At 41.6% G+C, this 23,957-nt stretch overlaps 1 protein-coding gene across 1 annotated transcript in view; it reads right to left on the bottom strand.

The window, feature by feature from the left end:
• The window catches only part of fgf11a (fibroblast growth factor 11a), a 97,593-nt gene extending 78,701 nt beyond the window's left edge, over positions 1-18,892 (bottom strand). Inside the window, exons 1-2 of the mRNA XM_084924541.1 lie at positions 18,800-18,892; positions 17,329-18,406 (exon numbers count right to left, since the gene is read on the bottom strand). Of these exons, the coding sequence (XP_084780667.1) occupies positions 17,329-17,521 (193 nt within the window). The 5' untranslated portion in view covers positions 17,522-18,406; positions 18,800-18,892. The remainder of the gene's footprint in view (positions 1-17,328; positions 18,407-18,799) is intronic.
• Between the last annotated feature and the right edge of the window lie 5,065 nt (positions 18,893-23,957).

Genomic DNA, 23,957 nt, shown 5'->3' with positions numbered 1-23,957 from the left:
AATTTGTGTCAAATAGGAGAATCATCCAGCATTCCCGCCTTGGATCTCTTGCACCCAAGATGACGAGAACCCCCATTTGTCAGGAAATGGCTCGAGGTAAATGACAGAGAAAGAGCCGACACAAGAGAACTACTCTAAGAAAATATAATTTATTAAACATGAACTAACATAAAGATCAAAGAAGGTTGACGTAAGGTGAAAGGAAGGAACGACCAGAGAACATCTGAGAAACGTTCTGTAGTTTTGTACGCCCCTGTGAGCTTCCTTACGTCTGTCAGCCAATCATCTGCCAAATTAGGCCAAGATCTCCTCCATGACAGTGGGAGGGGCATCTAACTCTGGCACTAGAATTGCCGTGGTAACTCATGCTGAACATATAACAAGCTGTGGACCAGGTTATGTTCAAAGTCATGGAAAAAATCTTTTATAAAAAGCACCAAAGTGACACAAAAAGATCACAGAACACATTATACATGAAACCTGTGGGGCTGATACACCCAGATGGCCCCATGCAGTCGCATTAAAGAAGCACAAACTGTAAGCACAAAGGAATTTACATGAATTCTGTTTCAGGAATTTAGATTATCTCTGGTTTCTTCCTGATAGGTTTGTTTTGTGTAAAAGAAGAGTCAAGTGTCAGTCCTAGTGTCAGACATGTTTAAGGCTCTGTGCACTGAGCCTGAAGCAGAAATCGTAGCTTAACGAAAAAGTTTTTTTTTCTGCCATGATAACCATTATCTTTGTTTGAAATCTTAGGTTTTATTGAACCAGGTATCACAAAGAAAACCTGTCAGACACACAGTACACCGCTCAGCTCAGCTCTCTGCATTTTTTTAGAAGAAGTACAAAACTTAGCCGAACACAGCAAAGTAACAACAGCGCCTACCGGCATCTGAAAGGTGTGGTGGCAGAGAGCTGTACAAATAAAATTTAAAAAAAGTCAAATAAAGTTAATTTTCACTTGGATTATAGTTGTACAAGAACTTATGTGTAGTAAGCTGGAGCACTTTTTTGAGAATTGTTCGTTTGAGTGGTCTTTCAACCCTAATCACAAGGTCTTTTTTCAGTTTTGTTTTTTCAATTAGAATCAACCAAGAAACGTCCTTGCACTCAAGAGAAAGCATATAAGACACTGGCATAGCCTTATGTGAATGGGTAGAGTTGGTACACATCACTGGAATTTCCTCAGCTCTGCATTAGGCGCCTCAAAGAGGGGATTGTTAGTCTGTCATAAACATACAAGCCTACATATGTGAAATACCTCAGCCTGTATGAATGTGCAATGAACCTACAACTGATTGCAGATCTGCAATAAGGTGTGTTGAAATGATGAGGTTACATTTAAGAGAAGACAGACATAAATTTGTGATGAAAAAGGGGTTAAATAAGTTATAAGTTATGTAAGTATTCAATGCTTCACCACCTATGCCTGCATGAAAACATGGGTTAACCTATTAGTTATTAAAGACGTGATTGATGTTCTAGAGATTTGAGTCATTATGGAAGAAAACGTCATGAGTCTAAATCTGCATTGTGACCTTACTGAATGTCAGCACCCGACACTCCCATCATTTACCACTTCAGCATGTCTAATGAAACTCAAATGGTTTAAAAATAATGATGATAAATATCTTTGAATGGCTGTCTTCATGGCGCAAAGGCCTTAGGTGGCTTAAAGCATATGGCGTCCACATATGTGGACATCACATTTTGGGTTTTTAGACCAAAATTCTCAATTTTGCTCTACAAGGGCCTGATATCCACTTACGAGGACATTATACTGCTACTGTTCTATCAAAATTTTAAACGAATATCCTCATATGTAGCTCTCGTTTTTCTTAGAAACAAAAATTAGGTAAAAAAACAAAACAAATCTGTAATTCTTTGTTTTTACATTCATCAGAATGTAAAATATGCCCAAATATCAAAGAGAAATTAAAAATGCATGCCATGGAAGAGTTCGGGTCTTAGGAGGTTAAGGATTAAAAACAACTAGGTACTCTTGCTGCCACACATAACCACACATATCAGTAGCAGCTCATTGAGCTGGGTATAATTTTCATTTCTATATCTGTATACAAATTTAGAACAGGTAAGCACTTTAACCATATCAATGACGGAATCAGACTAAAGCAGACTGCGTTAGCTTTTTTGCGTAAAGATTCTTTAAGTAACTCCTAAATAAGTCAAACCTGACTTGAACTGTGACTGCACAAACACTTCTGGTCCTAGAAGTCTAATGGGGGAAAAGGGCCCTGACCTCAGTAAATACTTTGCTGATGAGTTATGGGCCCAGTCACTCGCTTTTGGTCATACAGAATAAAACATCAAGTCAATCCATCCATTTTCTTCTGCTTATTCAACTCAGTTTTATTTAAATAGCACCAGATCACAACAATAGTCAACTGTTCAAGCTTTATATTGCAAGGTAAAGACCCTACAATAATACAGCGAAAACCCCAACAATCAAACAACCCCCTAACAGCAAGCACTTGGTGACAGTGGGAAAGACAAACTCCCTTTTAACATGAAGTAACCTACAGCAGAACCAGCTTCAGGAAGGGGCAGGCATCTGTAGTGCCTGGTTGGGGGGGAAGGGAAGGAGAGATGTTCTCTATTTTACTGTGTATTTCACAGTTTTTTACTGTTTTTCTAGAATATCATTAAATTTACATAAATAAACTGTGATTTTACATGTCAAATGTAAAATAACATAAAATCACTGTAAATGTAATAAAACATAATTTTCTTGTTTTTTAAATATATTTTTTATACATATGCATAGTTACATTGTTAACTGTGAACTGTTAAATTCAAATGTAATACTATGGAAAAATATATAAAATGATCTAAAATTAATGAGATCAATTAATAATTAAAGGAGTATTTGAATGATAATTTTGCTGAAAATTTTATGTCATCTAGGTCTGTTTCAATAATTCAGAGGTAATAAGTGAAAATATAATTAATAGGAATAAAAACTAAAAAAAACATTAAATATTGCACGGCCACGCTGTGCTAATTATATATTTAAAAAAATAAATGTAGAGGTAGGAACTGCAACATTCCTGAACAGAAATAGGCCTCTGCACCTGGGGTGAGGGCACGGTCATGAAAACAATGTGACATGCCATTGGATGTTGGGACACATAACGACATGACGCTAAACATCGGCCAATGAATTTGAACTAACAACCACAAGGTTGCGGGTATGGCTGTGGAAAGCGCGGTGGAAGAGAGAGGTTGGTGAAAGATCATCCACGCAGTGCTGCAAGGCAAGTATGTCAAAACTCAGATTAGTAGAATTAAGTTGGTATTGCTTGACCACCAGTGTTGGGGAATAATGGAATACATGTACCGCCGTTACGTATTTAAAATACAAAATATGAGTAACTGTATTCCGTTACAGTTACCGTTTAAAAAGGTGGTATTTAGAATACAGTTACTTTGTTGAAATAAATGGATTACACGGCGGTACTTCCCTGTTTCATATTGTCGCGGGTCAGGACTGTTTGGGTTTTGTTTGACAGCTACGTTCTGTTGTTCCAGGCGGCAGCGTTACGGTTACCATGTTTACAGGGTGACGCTCTCTCTCTGCGTGTTTCCTGGGTGAGAGAGTGCCTTTTTGTTATTGTTGTGCTAAGCTAATAGGCAGAATGCTACAGGTATAGCTCTAAAGAATGTAGCATCATAGGCAGTGTAGTCCGTGCTGCAGGGAGAATGGACTGCCATACCAGTTATGTGTCTGTGAGCGAGGGAGATAGAAAAATGAAAAGTACGAGCTGTACGAGCAAAAACGGGAGCTGGAAGCATGTAAATATAATAATAACCACTGCAGCCAAGAAGAGTGCCTGACGAGCCCAGTTGTAAGTAAGCTATTAAGACTCGACTGTACGCTGTGTTCGTGTTTTCCTCCAAAAACAATAAGTTCCGTTGGAGCAGCCTTTCAACGCCTCTCTCTGTCTCTCGCAAGCAAAGTTGACCCAGACAACAAAGTAAAGCTATTTTTCGGCTACGAGCCTGACACGGAACCCATCGTATTAGCCAGAGGTCCCTTTACTACGGTTCGGAGCCGCGGACCTTCGGTAACAGTAATAAATCACAGCAATAGTACATTCACGTAGTTATAAACAGCATGATAATATATTAAGTAATCCAAAGTATTCAGAATACGTTACTCTCATTGAGTAACGTAACGGAATACGTTACAGAATACATTTTGGGGCATGTATTCTGTAATCTGTAGTGGAATACATTTTAAAAGTAACCTTCCCAACACTGTTGACCTCTATGGGTCGTAGTTTACTGAGACGGTAAAAGGCATGGAATCCCTAGCTATGAAGGCAAAGCACGTCGTCTGTCAGTATCCGGTCTTTAAGTGATGACGTGACGAATCCTGCTTCCGGGCCCAAAGTAGTCTGCGTTTAATATGGCTTTAGTGTTGTTAACATGTTTAATGTTTTGTATTTTCTTCTATTTAATCTCAAAAAGCCCCTAAAAACTTTTATTACTGCTAATCATTTTAAAGCTCAGTTTTTAAAACCTTACGATGTAACTACAGCTCATGCAGCACTATATGAATGACTAACCTCGTATTGTGGATGGATTCTCTCAGTTGTTCTCCTGGCTGAAGTTTGGTCTGTTTACAGTATCCTGCCATGCCATTGCATTTGTCCCTGACCATTGAGAATCCTCACGTTAACTATCGAGTGGAAAAAAGTTAGCGTGTTTATATTATGCTAACATAGCTGTGTCGCTAGCAGTCACGTAGCACATCGTTATATACCAGCTAGCCAAGCTTCAGTAACCCTACAAACGTCACTGCTGTTTAGTTTTCTGTCTTCATTTATGTCGGAAGTGATAACAGAGCTGTACGTTTTAATTTGTTTCCAAAATCCCTCAGTCAGGACATGCTATATTGTATTTATGTATGATGGAAGGTAGCGAGCTAACTTCCTGCTAATTTCTAACTCCGTTAAATGTCATAAATTCCGTTTTCATGGATGCCTGGATGTTAAACGTAATTGTTACACCTGGTAAAGCAGCCACACTGATCATTTTATCACAGATGAAAGAATTTAGACAGTTTTCAACTCTCAGTGATGCCGCAGAGATTGTTTGACTTATGGACCTGCAGCGGAGTTTGAGCCCAGACAAGGCTGATGACGTCAGACTTAAAGACCGGATAAGGTGCAGTTAGTATACAGCTAGACCAGCCGCTGTCTTGCTGGCTAGCAGAGTTGTTGTTTGCTAATTTGTTAGCTGCCAGCTTTCTGTGACTGTGTAAACACAGCAGTTGCAACGCCAATAGTTTCTACACCGCTAACACCCGTTAGGCGGCCCGCGATGACAGCTGCCACTGATGCATTTGTCTTAATGTAAAGTATGCAACTTAAGAGCTAATAACCGAGCTGTTCCACTCCAGCAACACACCTGCACTTCTGTAGAGAGCTTGTGCGCGCCAAGATGTGCTGCGTGATGAAATAAGAGAAATAGGAAATAGAAGTAGCCCACTGTGCTAGCTTTGCCCTGTAAGATGTAAAGGATAAGCCAAGTATTTCCTTTTATTTTGTGGAAAGGAAGTAGGCTAAACAGCTGAGGCAAATTATTAGACTAGATAAACGTACATTGCATACATGTATTTGGATTTTGGCATTTCACAGTTTCAAAACGGGTTTTTCCAAACAAATATTTGACGTTATTGTAGCTGCAAGCATCTTGTATGCTAATTAGCAAAGCACCAGTTTCAGTTTGATTTCAATTACACCACTTCAGAACAAATCTCAAGGACCGTGACTTATAATAATAATTATGATATAATCACTTGGCTTCGGTGCACCATTTGGTGACCACTGATTTAAATGCTTAAAACATAGTTGGTGTAAGACTGCTAATTATTGCAGCTTATACACACAAAAATTCAACCATATAGTGTAGCATTCATGTCCAATTTACACCTTAAAAAATTTGGTTACAGATTATTACGCCAATTCATCTTTGCTTAAAATTGAGAGATGACATTTTTGTGATATTTCTGCTTGGTTTAAGGATAATAACAAAGCAGGCTGATCAAAGATCTACAAATTTAAATTTTTCATTTGACTTATAAGATTTTAATGCTCAGTGCAGACTTAATAAATGGTGAAGAGGGCCTTCTATCGCTCTCAATCCGTCTCTGGCCATCTCTGATGAATGACAACCTAATTGCATGATGGATAATTTAATGGCACAGGGAAAGCCCTGGGATTAGAAGAAATTCTCCTCTCGATTCTATGCAAACTCTCATGTGAAGGCAAGCATTTCCACCATACATTAACCGCACACACACGTATGGCTGCGTGTGTCCATACGTGATGTGTGCAGTGGCTTGGGAAGGTTGCACTTTGGCTTGCCTCCAGCTTTCCAGATTGATGGCACATTAAAGTGAAGGGCACGTTATGCACCTGTGCTTGTGTACCGCTGGGGAACAACACACAGGTAGACAGGATGCCGCAATCAGCAAGATGCCTCTCACACACACACACACACACACGCATATACATATGAATTATGTGTGTGACATATAAAAGAAATTAACAGAAAATCCTTTACATAAGAAACGTGTGTGCTGTAGGTTCCAGTTTAAGATTTACAGTATTAAAACTACAGACCTGCCTAAAGAGGGTGATACACTGTAGACTGCAGCTCTTTTATCACCTGTGTGTGTGTGTGTGTGTGTGTGTGTACTGCAAGTCTGTCTATGCAATTTGCCACATTTCTTTCCAAAACAAGTACAATAGTGTTTGTGTTACTGTGCACACATTGTGTGCGTATCCGTTGGAGAGTTGTCTGAAAAGCTGTACCTGTTCAATGTCTGTACAATAACACAATCAATTATGATTATATAAGGAAGACATTTGCCTCTGCTGCCTCTCTATAGACACTCGTAAGAGGCATAATGCAGCATTATTCGTGCAGTGACTTGGAAACAGCACTGTAAATACAGTACAGGACAAGTGGTAAATATCTGTGGGGGTCCTGGGATTTGGTCCTGCGTGTGCTTGTGTCTCCCTGTGTTTGTGGCTGAATACGTTTCTCTTCACTGCAAAATACAAATATATTGGAAGCAGCCCTGTTTATCATACAGTATGCTGCCATACAGCCCCTCCTGCTCAGACATCAATAAAAGGGACACTTGATTCAGTATTACACTTCCATGAGGAATTTAGTTAAAATTGGAATGAAAGCAGCAGTAGTCCACTTGCCACACTGAGTTCTTTGGATGGATCATATGCCAGAAGCTCTGGATCTTGTAATTTAGGTTAATATCATTCATAGCCGTCTTAGAAGCCCCTGGCTGTTAAAGTCCAAACCCAGCTCATTGGGCAGGTTTTCTGTTATAAATTTACTTTGAATGACTTGTGCAAGCTGAAGTTTATGGACTGGAAACTAGATCACATTTTGGTTGGTATACAGTACATAAAGCAAAAGTCTTGAACCACACAACAGTTCTTTATATTTTTCTAGAAAAATGGGAGGTAGGTGCAGGGATTTGTTGAAAAACATGCTAACCTATAATAAAAAGGTAAAAAAAAAAAAAAAACCTGAACAACACAGCTTGAACTCTTCTAGACAGGTTTTCTTGTAATTTTTTTAAGTGGTGTTCAATGATAGTTCTCCAGGCTTCTTAACGGGTATTCGAAGCTCTTCTTTTCTTTCATTCTTTGTCAAGATAATCCCACACTGCTTTATTAATGTTGATGTCCAGGCTCTCAGTGATCAATGGTATGTTTTCCTCTTCAGGTATGCTTTAACTGGCAGCGTGTTTGGGATTGTCATGCTAATAAATGAAGCTATTCAGGCCCCGTGTCAGGTCTTTGCTGGATTTTTTTGTCCTATTTCTTAAGGACATGACTTTCTATGCTGTTCATGTGCTGCAGATAGTTCTTAGGCCTGCCACTTCTTCTTTTGTCCTTCACTTAACCAGTTTCTCAAATTTTGTAGGGACATTAGCCGATTAGCCGTCACATGGCGATGACAGTTTAGGGGTACAGGGAACACAGACAGACGTACGACTGCAGCAACAATCAAGCGGCACGAGACCCTTCTGTCTAACATGATGACACACAGCAGTGCAGGGAGATCCACAAAAGCACACAACACACACGCACGTACATGTCGTGGTCACGCGTTCGGAGTCTGATCTCTCTCTCAGCTCCACCACACAGTGTCCCTGACCGAATTGAGGCTCTCCAAAAGAAAACTCATGAAATCAGATGCCATTTTTATCTCCCTTTCTTACTCTGTGTGTGTGTGTTTGTGTGTATAAACCTCGCATTCTAACACATACGCACCACATCAAAAGTGCTGTCGAGTGATGTGCAAAGATAAGCTGGCCTTATGGGAAAAGTCTCTGTGTGCATGCTTTTCTGCTTGCGTCTGTATCTGATTACGTGTTAATTTACTCTGATCACAGGGACGGTGGCACCCAAGGGTGGTGTAGGATTTACTGACAGGTGCTCTGGCCCGCTGCAGATCAGCACACAGCACACACGAGCAACCCTTTTCTTTATAGCTTCTTTATATAATTAAAGAGCTCTTAGCAGATTAGTAAAACATGCTAAACTACTAGCAGATTTGCATGTTTTGCTAATCTGCTAAGAGCTCTTTAAGAATCATCTTGTTGGTAGTGGTATTTTTTTGTTGTTGATTCAATTAAAGGAAAATTGAACAAATTATATTTTTATGACAGGTTATTAGTAACAAAGTGCCCAAAAACAGAATTTAAAATTATTTGTTAAGTTGTCAGTGCAACACAACACTGGTTCGTCCTTTTAGTTATTCCTCTGAAAATGGTCATGTGCAAGGACTGGACTGATATAAGTGAAAAGAAATGTCCAAAGAAAAACTCTAAAAGAACTACCGAAAGCCTGGAGATCTACTTCTTAAAACCAGTTATAGAAGAAAACATAACAAGTCTAACCCCATGTTAGCAACATTTTAAAAGAATTATATAAAGAAGCTATAAAGAAAAGGGTTGCTCGTGTGTGCTGTGTGCTGATCTGCAGCGGGCCAGAGCACCTGTCAGTAAATCCTACACCACCCTTGGGTGCCACCGTCCCTGTGATCAGAGTAAATTAACACGTAATCAGATACAGACGCAAGCAGAAAAGCATGCACACAGAGACTTTTCCCATAAGGCCAGCTTATCTTTGCACATCACTCGACAGCACTTTTGATGTGGTGCGTATGTGTTAGAATGCGAGGTTTATACACACAAACACACACACACAGAGTAAGAAAGGGAGATAAAAATGGCATCTGATTTCATGAGTTTTCTTTTGGAGAGCCTCAATTCGGTCAGGGACACTGTGTGGTGGAGCTGAGAGAGAGATCAGACTCCGAACGCGTGACCACGACATGTACGTGCGTGTGTGTTGTGTGCTTTTGTGGATCTCCCTGCACTGCTGTGTGTCATCATGTTAGACAGAAGGGTCTCGTGCCGCTTGATTGTTGCTGCAGTCGTACGTCTGTCTGTGTTCCCTGTACCCCTAAACTGTCATCGCCATGTGACGCACGTTTCGCCCGGCTCCGCACGGAGACCATGCGGCAAATTGATTGCATATCAAATGCAAATGATGGCTTCGCTGCCCTCAGCATGTTAATATAATGGGTTAAACTACAAGCATTGATTAAAGGGACAGTCTTCCTGTAGGGGTTTGTGACATTGAGAAAGGCGATGTTGGGTTGGTGGTGATGGTGGTAGCGCTGGCCTGACGCTTGTTACTCGGGCTCTCAAGATGGTAAATCACAGTGTCTGATGCCAAAGCAGGATGTTGAGTATTGGGATTGATGAACTCAAACATCTTCCCATGCACACACAAACACTGAGTTTCAGTTGTGTGTGATACGATCTCAACTGGAGGTCATTTGAAGAGCAATGTCTCCAGATCAGAACTCATCGTGTTACTCGTTGCCCTGTTCTAATTACACTTTGACGCACTCAGTGCCTCGCTGTGCCGTGTCGTGCCAACAAAATGCCATACAAGCAGCTCGCTTTATTCCTACTAGGGTAGGAACTACTAGACTTCATAAACCAAACGCGTCCCAATCAGCGCTCACCCACAGTTCAGACAGATGCCAGATAAAATACAACACACACACACACAGATACGTGCACTTCCACCAGAAATATTCGATTTTGTTTGATAATGATGATTGATGCTGATCCAAAAAAACTCTGCAGCAAAAACAAACGGCGGTTGTCTCCATAAATCAATTGTTTGGGAGGGGCGGGACTGAAAGCCCACATTGATCATCACACAGGGCAAATGTTAGCATCTCTGAATCATTTATTCTGGGCCCCATTTCATACACAACATCTGCCGCACTGGCAAAGACGGAGGGCAGAACCGGTTATAAAACAATGGATGTAATCAGCTGCTAATGCACTGCATGAAGCATGTGGTAGTAGTAGTTTGGCTGACAGCAGATTGAAGGCTGGTTATCTCTAACTAACTGTCAGTAACAGAGAAACTGAAAATAAAAATGTGGTACATAAAAAGTGCTTTACGATGGCTCCTGTGAACTCGCACCACATGAAAAGCTGAATCAGAGGTTTTTCTGGTAACAATGTCTCCATTAAATCCATCCATTTTTCTTTAACATGCAATTAATTCAAGTGATATCAGAGTGTGTTTTTGGGACCCTTGAAAGAGCTATAATATTTGAAGTGTTGTCTTTTAAACTCCTGTCTATAGTTGCATTTTAATAAACATGGGCCATTTTCTAATGTTGGGTAAGGACTGTGGTTTTAACCCTTTCACACATAGTTGTCACTACAGTGGACAGCTATTCAAAGGCTGTTTTCTCCTATTTGCGTCAGTGTTGATGGTGCACTTGCACATAAACCATTACATTGGACAATGATGTGTCACTCCATATCCTGCCACCCACTGGTCGTTTAATGTTACTATAGATGTATGACGTGTTTCATTGTAATTATTGTTATTTAACCCTTTCATGCATGAAATCCTGATTGTTGTTGTCATAATTGATGCCTTAAAGGGTTAATTAAATAGACAGGTTGTCTTTCCAGTCACTTTATCTGTAATAACGCAGACTGCAAACGCACCTAACAAACATCAGCAATGCAGGAATAAGTCAAAAACTGTTATTCTTGTTGTGGCCACTTGAGGCTGCGACTCACTCCTAGAAAACCCTCACGCTTAAATGCCCAATAAAATTGCAATTAAAATCCAGTTTACAACCTTGTAACAACAACATTTTTGGTCTTTGTGGATAATAAGTTTGTTTTCTGATACTGGTAAATGCAACCTTGTGGCGGCACACCAATGAGTGATGTCACAGTGGCAAGGTCTATCACATCCATACAGTCTATGGTGGGTTGAACTTTTCCTAGAATGTATCATCTGCTGAAAATTAGTACACCGGTATAATTTTAGAAGATAAAGCTGGTATAGGGTGTGCATCACACCCACTGGTGATCAGTTAACAGCTGAACCACATGTTACATCACATGTTCACAATAACAAGAGTCTCTCTGGTGTCCAGTGAATAATTGACAAAGAAAGGACCAAAGAAAAGATGATTAGACACAGGAAGACACTGAGAGACGGACAGTTATAAGAAAGCAAGATGTCCTTGAAAAGATAAGTGTATGTGTGTGTGTGTGTGTGTGTGTGTGTGTGTGGAGGAAGATTGGGGTGATCAAAGCTATGGGAGAAAAGAGAGAAAAAAAGAGAGGTGAGATAGAGAGAGAAGGAGAAAGCTGATGGATTGACCAGCAGGAGGAGAGAGGGAGAATGCTGATAAAGAGAGAGACAAACAGAGAGGCAGAGAAAGAAATATAGTCCTCCCTCGTGTGGCCTGTCCAGAGTGTCCGGTCTACGAGGCAGTAAATCGCCCCGGTTCAATGTGTGCTCTCCAAACGCTGCCGCACGTTATTGATAAATCAGTGTGTGTTAATGAGAGGAGCTGATGTGCCCTGATGTATCACGACACAACAATGAGCCTCGGACACACTCACACACACACACACACACAGAGTCAGGCTGAAGTGTGCATGCCCACTACTGTCACACTGTCATTCGTCTTTTGTCTCTGATACAAATGCACGCAGATTTTCTCTCTCTGCTGCACACACACACACACACACACACACACACCAATTTGCCGTTGCTGGATGAACACTTGGCCCCCGTGCTGCAGAAACAACTCCAAGTGTTATTCTATCCTGTTAACAGAAGAGAGGAGGGTTTCCACAGCAGCTCCAGCCGGCAGTCAGAGGACAAGACAAGCTATAATGGTTTCGCTTTGATATCCAATAGGCGGCTTAATATCCTCATTAGATCATATCAACCCCGCATACACACACAAGCACAAAGCCGGGGTGAAATTATCTCTCTCCTACACACTCTACCTAAATTATCATAAAATCTCATCATTTGTTTGTGTTTGTCCCTGTATGTGTGTGTGGGTTTGTAAGTTTGTACTTGAAATTGTGTCTCTGCTCAGGGTGGTTTGTGTATGTGTAAGTGTGTGTGTTTGTGCGGGGCAAGATGACCTTGTTATAAGCTGAGTGGGCTGTAGTGCTGGGGCATCATTAGTATGGTTTAGGTGAGGGTTAGAGAGTGTGTGTGTGTGTGTGTGTGTGGAGGTGCAGGAGTGAGATAGCGGGGAGAGACGTGGGATGACAGTAGAAGAGGGAAGGTAAGGGGGAGAGGTATGTGGGTCAGGCCAGGACACACAAACACACGTCACTCCGGCCGTCACTACAGCGCAGGTACAAAGCGCATGTTTGAGGACACATGCGTGCGCACGCACACACAATTGTTTCAGAGTACACCTCCTCCTGTCCTGCAATAGCCTCAAATGGTCTTCAACAAAGGGAACCTGAAGTATCCAGTCACAATGTAGTGACGTACTAGCAGAGAGCGGTTGACACACGATAGCGTAAACACGCACGCTTACAGGCATACGGGAAGACTGAGGTGCACGTTTGAGGTGTCTGTGGAGAGTCCCTGACACACTGGTCTGTAAATACGGTGGGCAGATTGTTAAACTGGCACACAGCAGCTCATCTGTGCTGACTCATGCCACACAACTCTCTAGATTTGAAGTTTTCCATCGGTTAATGTATTCAAAATGGCACTACAAGATTACATAATTAAATGAGCTCTGGTAGGCTGAATAAATCATTTCACTAATGCTTTCTGCTTACTTGTAGAATATGGCATTTTGTGTGCTTCGTCAAAGGATTGAATCCCCACCTAAATTTGCACCAAGCTGTGTAATCTCCTTTGGGGTTCCCTGGAAAAGACCTGCAGCACATCATAAGTGGTATCAAAACTACCAACCTTTCCACATTTTTCTCCAATAGGTTGTATCAGAACATTCAACAATAACTCAAGCTGTGTAACATTCGCTATAATGTAGGAAGCAAAGATAGATTAACTTCCAGGTTCTTAAAGGTAAAGTCAATGTAGAAGCACTTTAACCCTGCAATCTCTTCAATAACCAGCAGACTAGTAATATTGGCTTTATTTTTAAACACACAACAAGACCCATCAAACATTTTAGACTTCCTGGGACTAAAAAGGTCCAGTTACTTCAGATGGAAACAAGTAAGGATGACAGAGACAGATTTTTAATGAACAATGGAAAAAACAAGGGAAAAAAGCAGCACAGATCACATTGCAAGTGGTCTGATGTTACAACGTTGGCTCTGAGTTAAAGATTCACTGCTGCTTTCTGGTGAGTTGTGGACTAACGTATAACTTGAGTGAGTTCATGGTGCTCTGGGGTTGATCAGTGTTTCTCTACCTGCCTTGGGGATACTTGCACATGTGCACCTTCATAATAAGTTCATGTGTTTAGCTTCTTTTTTTACTGTGAAAGCTCTCGTGTTGTAATATGTCTGTAGTTAAATCTGGGCTGAATTTAATTTAACAGTCTCAGAGTTAACAGAAACCAATAAAAGGTAACCAGAGCCAAAGGAAGCTCATGTCAGATAACAGCGACCAATGAAAATACATGACTATTCAACAGACTGTAAGCCACAGCATGCAGAATAAGCCAAAAGAAGGCAAATGAAGCCCATGGAAACAATGGAAGGCAGTTGGAAGAAAAGTGAAGGTAAGCTGTAAGCAAGCTGGTCTGAAGTGATGCCAGGAGGAGGAAGAAGAGGAGGAGGTAGAGGCCACAGCTCAAGAATATTCTAGTTGTTTATTCCTGGCCAGGGGTCAACTGTAGCCTCGGGTAAATCTCTGAGAGGGAGAAACTCACACACGATGAGGATTCAAACTCGCACTCACCAGCTAGCATACACACAGACACACGGCGGGGGGGGGTCCATGACACATGCACACATGATGAAGATATCTTGTCACACACGGTGCTCATCACAGGCTTCTGTAGATCATAACTTGAAATGGAGAAGCTGGTAATGTGTCTCAAACCACAGCCTCCATACGTGCCCGTGATTACGATAATAAATCCACAGGAGTGTGAGAAGCAGTGAAGCCAGCAGGATGTAAATGGCTTTAAACAATGGGAATGGTAGCGCACGTGGCCTTTTCCCGAGGAGCTGGCAATGCCACGGCCTGTCCAACATATTTTACAACCATAATTATAATATAGAGAGCAGCTATGGCAGATGCTGCTTCACACGCCAGAGGTTTCCCTACGTAATTATTACAATGAACTCGGCATACCGCTAATAAATATCACACAGGTGCACAGGAACATACATTGCACAGAGTAGCAATAAAGGACAGCGGAGGGCAAGTAGACGGGAAAAGGCAACGTCCAAACTGGTCAGTCGACTATCACGTCCGGTCACACACACAACTGTTCAGATTGTCTAAAGTTTTATTAATAATGTGAAACACAGTAATGACAGCAGAATGTTGATATTCCTCAATGTAGTTCCCAATCATCTGAGTTCAAAAAAACGTAAAAAAATAAAAAATAAAAAAAAAGACTACTAAAAATCTTTTTTAAACACAAACTAGATGCTTAAAAAATATAAGAAAGACAAATAATTAAATATACAATTACGTTTTATGATCCCCCAATCCCTAATCTATGGAAGCCCATTTCTGCCACTAAAAAAAAAAGTATCTATAACTCGAAATTTCAAGTAATTTTCTTGAAATTTTGACTTACTTTTCTCAAAATTTCAAGTTAATGACTAAAAAATTTTGAGTTAGCACTGCCAATCAGTAATCTACGTCATTTCCTTATTACCCGGAAGCTGAAGCCCTTAGCTGCAAATGCTACAGCTAAGCTATCGGTATTAGAGCCAGTCATGAAAGCACAAATTGCTGATTATCTTCAGCGTGGCTTCACAAGTGATGAAATCCTTGTGTTATTAGCTGAATTAAATGGCGTTACTATCAGCAAACATACTCTTGAAAGCACCAATTTGTTGTGATCCGGTTTTGAGGGGGCATTCCACGTAGATTATTGACTGGCAGAGCTAACTCAAATTTTCGAGTTTCTTTTCTCAAAACTTAAAAATTTTGAGAAAAGAAACTTGAAATTTTGAGTTAATAAGTCAAAATTTCGAGAGCGATAACTCGAAATTCGAGTTATCGATACGTTTTTTCTTCCATACTAATCTAATGGTAGGGTTAAATCTGAAAAAAAATCAAGGCACAAATATAATAAAATGACATACCTGAAAAATTATGTGCTTTATCTGTTTTGGTTTTTTCCCCTGTCTCTAAAGCATATATTGCTAGCTCTAACCTCAGAGTTACACCTATTCCTAATCCTTTGTTAATTCAGTGAGGCTCAAGGCTCAAGTAAGTCAGTCGACCAGTGACCAGTGTTGCCAACTTAGCGACTTTGTCGCTATATTTAGTGAGTTTTCAGACCACCTTAGCGACTTTTTTTCTAAAAAGTGACTAGCGACAAATCTGGCGACTTTTTCTGGTGTTATTGGAGACTTATTTATGACGACTTTTTGATGTGAAAGCGCGTATCACTCTTACAGTCAACAAGCGGCGGGTGCTGCCGTGGGCACCTCGCCCGTGCCAAAGCGCTATCAGGGCAGGAGATGTTCACACCTATGCATCCAAACTGCAAATGAATCGCGCACTGACTGTAACACAGTCAGTTCTTCTTTTACTGTTATGTTGTTTTGTGGATCACAAGGTTTAAAACTACTTATAAACACACACACATACACACACAAAGTAACTCTACCAGAGTGCCTATTTCGGGTCTTCTGCCGGTCCAAGCCCGGATAAAGGAGCAGGGTTGGAATTGTGACATTAAAAAAACAATAATTGCTAAAAGAAATTTAATTTGTAGTTCTAAATAAATTCTAAATGCATTTAGGACATTTTTTACTCACTTTATGTCTCTACCACGATGTCATTTCTGTCTCCAACAACATAGGTTACAATTACATTAGCATGACCAATTATGCAAATTAGGTGATGACGTCATTTAGCGACTTTTAGGACAGCCAATAGCGATTTTCCTTACTGAGGAGTTGGCAACACTGCCAGTGACCAAGTCCACTCCACTTGTATGTGTGGCTGTGTTTCACGACCCAGTCCTGCCTCTCTTTATCTAAATTTAGAAAAGTATTTTCTAACAGACCCCAAAGGTTTATATCAGGGGCACAAACCCTCTTGTGCAACTTGTGCAGCAAGGTCACCCTAATCAAACAAATCAACTGTTTCATTTAGTTCAGTGTGAAAAAAAAACAACAACAAAAAAAATTTGCAAACAAGACATGTTAGTCCAAAGTGTGTTTAACCTGCTTTGAAGGAAGCACAGGGAGAGTAATGGCTGTCAGAATTACGAATGAGAGACCTCTTGACATTTTTACTTCCCAGTAAATCACTGCATGCATGGGCCACATTCACCGTAGGCTTGCAGATTACCAGAATGTGTGTGCGTGTCTGTGTCAGTGTATGAGTGTGAATGTGTCCACATGCACCCTGACAAAGTCATCACTAAAGTCACAGCACAGGTTGGCTGATGCCTGTGGTGAGTGTTACAGAGCTGAGTGTATTAGCTGGAATTTACTCTGTCCATTTCCTGTACGAGCCCTGTTACAATAAACACAGGACATGTTGGGTACAGCTACCAGGAAGATGGGCTGGAATGTTTCCCAGATTCAGATTAAGTCCTGAACTCTGAAATTACAGGCTTTACAGCTGAGGATTAATCTGTCGTCTGGCAAGTCAACTAAAATTCAGTTATCCAGCAAACAGAGCAAAGAAAAAGAGGGGATTGGGTGGGAGTTACAGAGGGGAAGTGGCAAACTGGAAAAGGGGATTTGAATGAGGAAGGCCTTTACAAACTCACCTGGTCTTTTCTCCATTTTTCTCCCTCGACTGCCACATAATCGAACTTTTGATATTAATATGAGGATTTGCTTCTGGCAAAGTGACTTGTTGCTCTTCGGGCAGGGCTTTCGCTTGCTGGCGATCTGCCGGTTTGCCTGGGGGTCCTTGACCTCCCTGCGCTGGCGGATGAGGGAACTGGCAAGAGCGGCCATCTTCCCAGTGCTGACCCAGCTGCCCCCTCACCAGCCTCTGGCGGCTCGGTGGCACCCAGGTGTCGGGGGGTACCGTGGGCCACCCCCCTGCCCACTCACCCAGGGCGACGGAGCACCACTGAGGGAGGGGTGCAGAGCGGAGGAGGGGGCTTCCTAGGACGAATCAACTGTGAGGGAGCAGAAAAAGAAGGAGAGGAAGGGAGGAAGAGTTTGAGGTGGAGGAAAGAGAAGGGTGGATCCTTTAAAAGCCCTCCCAAGTCTGACAACCACTGCTCACGGAGGTTTGGATGAGTGGTCGTTTGCCTTTATATGTCCTTCTGGGATTTGTGCGTTGTGGTTGGGAGACCGGTTCAAGTAAAGCTTTCACACGTCACTCTGCCTCTGCCAGGACGAGTCATGTTGTTATCCACCCAAATTCCAGTGCAGTGTAGCCGCTATCCCTCTGACACCTCTGTCCCAGTCTAAGAGTACTCCAAGCACAAATGAAGTTTGTCTCAAAACGGGACTCGTCGCATTATAAAACCAGAACCATTAAAAAAACTATGAAATTTAGTCCTCTTCACCTGCTCAGTCCCAAAAATAAGAAGCCCGATGCTGTTCACTGGGACAAAAAAAGGGGTCCACACATTAACTCTCCAAAATGACAGGAGTATCACTGTTGGGACAGCCTGTGACTCCCGTCCTTTCTTTGCCTTCACCTGTAAAAATTCTCCACCTCAAACACAGTCAGAGCAAGAGAAGTAGAGGAAGAAGTAGTGACTGTCCAACCTGAGGTATCAGCTCTGCAAGCTGATGAAGGGATGCGGCTTCTGCTGAACGGAGCGCGGCTTGTTTCCTCGGCATTTTTCAGGCTCCCCTGGCATCCCCGTCGCGTTCACCCGCGCCCTGAGAGAAGACAGGGAAAAAGACGGAGACTTGACAAATCCAGCATTTCCCAGAGATAGAGGTGACATTCATGAACGAGAGAGCGCGGGGACAGAGAGACAGACAGCGACACAGAGGGGGAGAGAGAGAGAGAGAGAGGGAGGGAAAGAGAGGGAGTGCAGTGAGTCTATCTATCCCTCCTGTCAGATCAGGCTCTCCAACTCTAACAGCAGCGCACTACACCACAGCAGAGCGGAGCGCTGTGTCCTTCAGAAACTCATGCCACTTCACAGCGGGGGGAAGAGAGATGAATGAATAGAGGGAGACAGAGAGAGACGGTGGGAGGGAGAGGTGATGAGGAGAAGGGAGTGACAGAGGAAGGGGGGTGTGTGCAAGCAGGTAGCTCTGCCTTACGGTGGGTGCTGTGTTGCCGGTGCGCGTGCAAAAGTGTCTACTGGTGGGTGACAGCAGTGTGGTGTGGTTCTGCCGAGTCCACCTGCACAGTCCGCGTCCGTGTGAGAGGAAAGTCTGTGTCTCCGGTATAAGGCTTCTCTCAGCCCGATCGCACACGTGCAAGGGAGTGAATGTGGGAGATGGGTGTGTGTGCATGTGTATATACTGTGAAGGTGTACGGGTGCGAGGTTGTGTGACACAGATGACCAGCATGTCGTGTAAATGTGAGTGTGCATGTGTGACTCGCTTTCCGGCATGTTCCCATTCACAGTGCATTTACCGAGCGTGTGCTGGCAGCGTGCTTCACACGCTCACTCCCTCCCTCTTCTCGCTCTGTCTCTCGCTCTCTCTCTCACACACACACACACACACACACACACACAGACACTCCCGCCCTCACTCTTTCTCAAATCTATTTCCCTAAACCCTCCCCTTTGCTCCTCTTTTTCCCTCCCTTTTCTCCTCCCCCTCTGTCATTCAGATCTCTCCTTCCACGTCTGAGATTCACCGTCGCCTCCTCCCCTATTTCCCATCTATCACCTCTCATATGTTATACCAGTTCAGACCAAGCCACCTCCACTCCACAACATCTAAAGTGATGTTGCCTTAAAGAGTCGAACTAAGCAAGGCTGTCTGTGCTGCGTTCTCCGCTGTGATGAGGACATACAGATGCTGTGACACATAGCCTGATTCAGTCAGGACCTCCTATCTCTGCCATCATGTTATCTGCACACAAACACAACATCACATAGTCATGGGGTCATATCACGCGGAATGAAACGAGAGTGTTTACACCCAGACTTTGGTTAATGGGCCTAAATTGCACTGTAAGGTTGTGTACAGACACCAGTATGGAAGACAGGCTAGACAGCTAGCTCATTAAACGCTCTAGTAAAGTACATTAAACATCATGTAAATTTACCCAGAACTCACTTTTCTCAACTTAGATACTCACTAGGCAGATACTCACTTCTAATGCCGTGGCTAACAAGACGCTGTCTGTTCTTCTTGGTTTCCATTTTCTGTAATTCAGGCTGGAGCTCAATTTCCTCCAGCTCAAGCACAACACTCAAACGCTCCACGCGTAGCATTTCTGATAGCATTTGTTCGTTCTTCCAATAAGACATAATTATTGACCCATAGTGTCCCGGTTTCTTACCAAACTGACCATATTGAACTAATGCACATTCCCAGACGTGTGCAGTTAACCTGAACAAAGACAAAAAAAAATGTATAAAAAAATATATATATTAATATATTTGATGAATTGCCTTGAAATTATGTATTCATGGAACAATGGACCAGCTTGCTAATCTCTCAAAGATACTTGAGGGTGTGTGGTAGTTTGTCCAGTCAGCCTACATATACTTTGTGGCCTTGGAGAAGGAATTCAACCAGATCAGTTGGAAAGTTGGTTTGGGAGCATGTTTTGGTGCTATTAGACCCGTTGGGTGTCAGCGTCCAACTGTTATTTCTTGCAAAACCTTCAGAGACAGGATTTCTGGACACAGCCAGGGCCTACAAGGTATCAGGTTTGGTGGTGTCAGGATGATATATGCTTTGTGGATGATGTGGTCCTGTTGACTTTGTTGAGCGATGTAGCTGAGTACAAAGACGTTGGTATACTCTACCTGAGTGCTCAAAGCACTTTGTACAACTTGCTGTATTTAAACTACCACACTTTCCCTGCCCTCAATGCTTTTTCTAAATAAGTACTTTCGCTCTAACATTCACACTCTGAAGGATTCATCGGAGAGCAACTTCGGGTTAGGGATCGAAAAACCAGCCTTTCAATTATCAGATGATCTGCTCAACCTAAACCAGAACTGGCACATCAGCTCAGGAGCTTGATCAGGTGTGTCCTCAGAGTTTGTTTTTGGGTTTGTTAGTTTTTTGTTTGTTTGTTTTTTGTCATTCATGGGGTTGTGTTTCATAAAGTTATTCTGCATATAAAGACTGAGGTCTATTATAAGTGTTCTGTGGTACTGGCCTACATACTTGAAAAAACTTTGGCCACACCAACAAACACAAGTTCACTGTATGTGCGCTATTTGCCTATTAGTTTGGGCTCACCTGCAACTTTGTTGGAAATGCTGTTTTGTCCAGCTTCTATCTAGCATACATGGTAGATGCAAAAATGGTCAAATAAAGTCTTTGAGCATTATGACCTTGAGTAGTATTTTTGGGTGACACTTCTGATGTTCCATCAATGGTGCCTAAATTTTTCTGGACCCACCAATAATCCAAGTAAGTCATTCTTTAAAAAAAAAACAAAAAACATACTTGTGCTGACTGCTTGCTCAGCTAACATCCTGTAATTACCACTTCCACCAAGACTCTCTTACACTGTCAGATAAAAACTGTTTTAATCTCTAAATACTACACTGGTTAAGGCCTATTAAAAAATAAAAGAAAGAAAGAAAGAAAGAAAGAAAGACAAGTTTAGCACTTTGGGAGTTTGAGCAGGTGATTGTGAAAGGCAGGAGTAGCTACAGATTTAGAGTGCATTTAATCTTGTGAGAGAACTGGCAGTTGCCTCTAACTTCAGCTGACATCTCCATACATATTTCTGTTCTTTTGGCCCATGTTCAAATTTTGATGCCGGAGGGCAAATTTATGAATGCCCAGACTGAATGACACAGGTGGTAAGCTGGCAGCAGGACATCACTCAGTTGCCAAGGATGTAGCAATATGGTAAATTATGGCAATTAATCACATCGTACCTCTTTACCTGTCATTTATCAATCTGTTCACCTATTCAGTGATTATTGGACCAATAAGAATCGAGTTAAGTAGCAACAATGAAATTACCACACAATTCTTATTCAAATCAAGCAAGGCGTGTGACTGTACAAGCTTTTGTAAGTAATTTCAAAGAAAAAAAGGGTAATGAAATCCACTTGACTATATGTAAAGGACCCTGAGAGATAATCGACTGATGGTGAAGAGATTCAGAAGCACAAACACTTCTGCATTTATATTCTTCAACATTCATCAATAAATAAAAAAAAGCGCTGTATAATGGTTTTTTGCAAATTTTCAAATACTAAAAAATGTTAACAAAAAAAGTTTTTGTAGCTGTTTTTTTTTGTCTAAAATCTGTTTTTCATTGCCAATATTTTCCCATCAATGCACCTAGAAGTTGTCTGCTGAGTCCCATTAAGCGACAAAAATAGAGGAACACATTTCTGACTGCATGCATCACACCAGTAAAGCATGTGTGGTGCTCTGCAGTTAGGACTTGAATTTCTCTATGCACTCACATCTGACACCATTTTGGGGTGGGCATGATATAGAAAGAACCAAAAAATTCATTAAAAGAATTCCCAGTAAAACCCGCACTTTTTCTTGAAATGCCCATCACTACTTTTAACACATATTTTCACCAGTATACCACCAAATGTTACTTTTCATATCAAGCTAAAATCTTTATGGAAGTGTCTTAAACCTCTCTTTTTTCTAATGGCCAGCAGTGGGTGATTTCTCTGATGATTTCCAACAAGAAGTTCAGCTGTATATGTCTATATTCAGATTATAATATACGCTATATAGAATGTTATAATATAGCATATATATCCTATATATTATAGGGTACATGTTTTTTATTTTTTGATGGATTGATTTCAGCACAGGCTTACTGTGTGAATGACAAGCTGGTACTGTATGAGTGGGGAACAGGTGGTGCTTGATAAGGAGAGGATCCTGGTCTTGAATATGGAGTATATTCTACCTGCGCCTGTGTGGCTTTTTCTGTGGGTGTTCCAACTACTTTCAAACACATGCATGTTTGGTTAGTTAACTATGGATTTGAGGTACATAAAGTACTTCAAGTACATTGAGTATGTGAATTTATGGGTTAAATGTGACTTGTAGTCAAGGGACTGATGAAGAGCTTTGAGTGGTCAGTAACCCCATGACCACAATTGGCCCATCTGCCAAGGTGGTGAAACAGCACAAAGCTACATGGAGCTCCCAACCGATGGTGATTGATGGTTTATATTTCTTACATGTCCAAATAATGGCACCAACAGTTGTTTATGCTCTTGTAGCCCATTCAACCCATGTGCAGATCGACAGTCTTGTCCCTGACCTTTAACAGCTGTTGACAATTATGCCTTACACAAAATACAAGTAGAGATCAGGAGTATCTGTGATTGATTGGTTGGTTGGTTGGTTGGTTGGTTGTGATCTGTGTGCCACATGGCCACAGTGCCAGTCTGTGGGAGCCAGAATTCTGGCTGCTTGTTGGGGATCAAATACTTTTTTACTCAATGACATTCAAATCTATTTATAACTTTTATGTAACATGTTTTTCTTGATTGTTGGTTGATACTCTGTCTCTCTTCGTTAAAATGAAACTACCATAAAATTAGAGACTCTTTATTGTTTTGAGCACACTTACAAATTCAGCGGTGCCCAATACCCAGTGTATTTCTAGTGTAAGAGTAGAAAAGCAATCGCGTTCCCATTCCCATTTGGTGTGACTAATATGTTTCCCGAGCACATCAGCACTATGTACTTTTGAACAGCTGAAACGGTGATGGACACGACACTCAGAGTATCATTTATGCACAGAACCAAAATAGATTCGGTGTTGCAACATCCATAAAAAGGAACCGCTGAAGAAATATGGCACCTGCTTCGCAGCACTTAAACTTAGCCACAGTGTTTGTTTCTTTACGAGAAAGTCCCCAGAGCTAATTTAAGAACTCCTAGCAACTGCCGCTGAATCACTGTTTACGTACCCTGGGATTGGTGAGACCACTGCTACACTCGTGATTAGCCCGAGCCTGATATGAATGTAGCAGCCCACAAAACATGGACAGGATTTCAGCCTGAATAGTGAAGAGAAACTAAATACTAATTTACCTAGACAGTCAATTTACAGTAAGGAGTGATTTACAAATTCTACTGGCAACCATCAGGAAATATTACAGGGGGAGTTCCCATGATAAAACTCACAACATAAGCTAAAAAGAAAAATGGAGCCCAGATCCTCTCCTGTTTGTGATTCAAGATTTTTATGAAACTGTAATGGCAGGAAAACAAGAGTGTGTCAGCCCCCGGAGCGGCAAGAGACAAGTGAATTTGATGACACGGATCTAGCCACCCAACTGAC

Source organism: Perissodus microlepis, chromosome 3 (genome assembly GCF_051167445.1).
Source record: "Perissodus microlepis isolate ML-2025 ecotype Zambia chromosome 3, ASM5116744v1, whole genome shotgun sequence".
NCBI lineage: Eukaryota > Metazoa > Chordata > Actinopteri > Cichliformes > Cichlidae > Perissodus > Perissodus microlepis.
The sequence above is the reverse complement of the archived record's forward strand: the minus strand, read 5'-3'. Positions and strand labels throughout refer to the sequence as shown.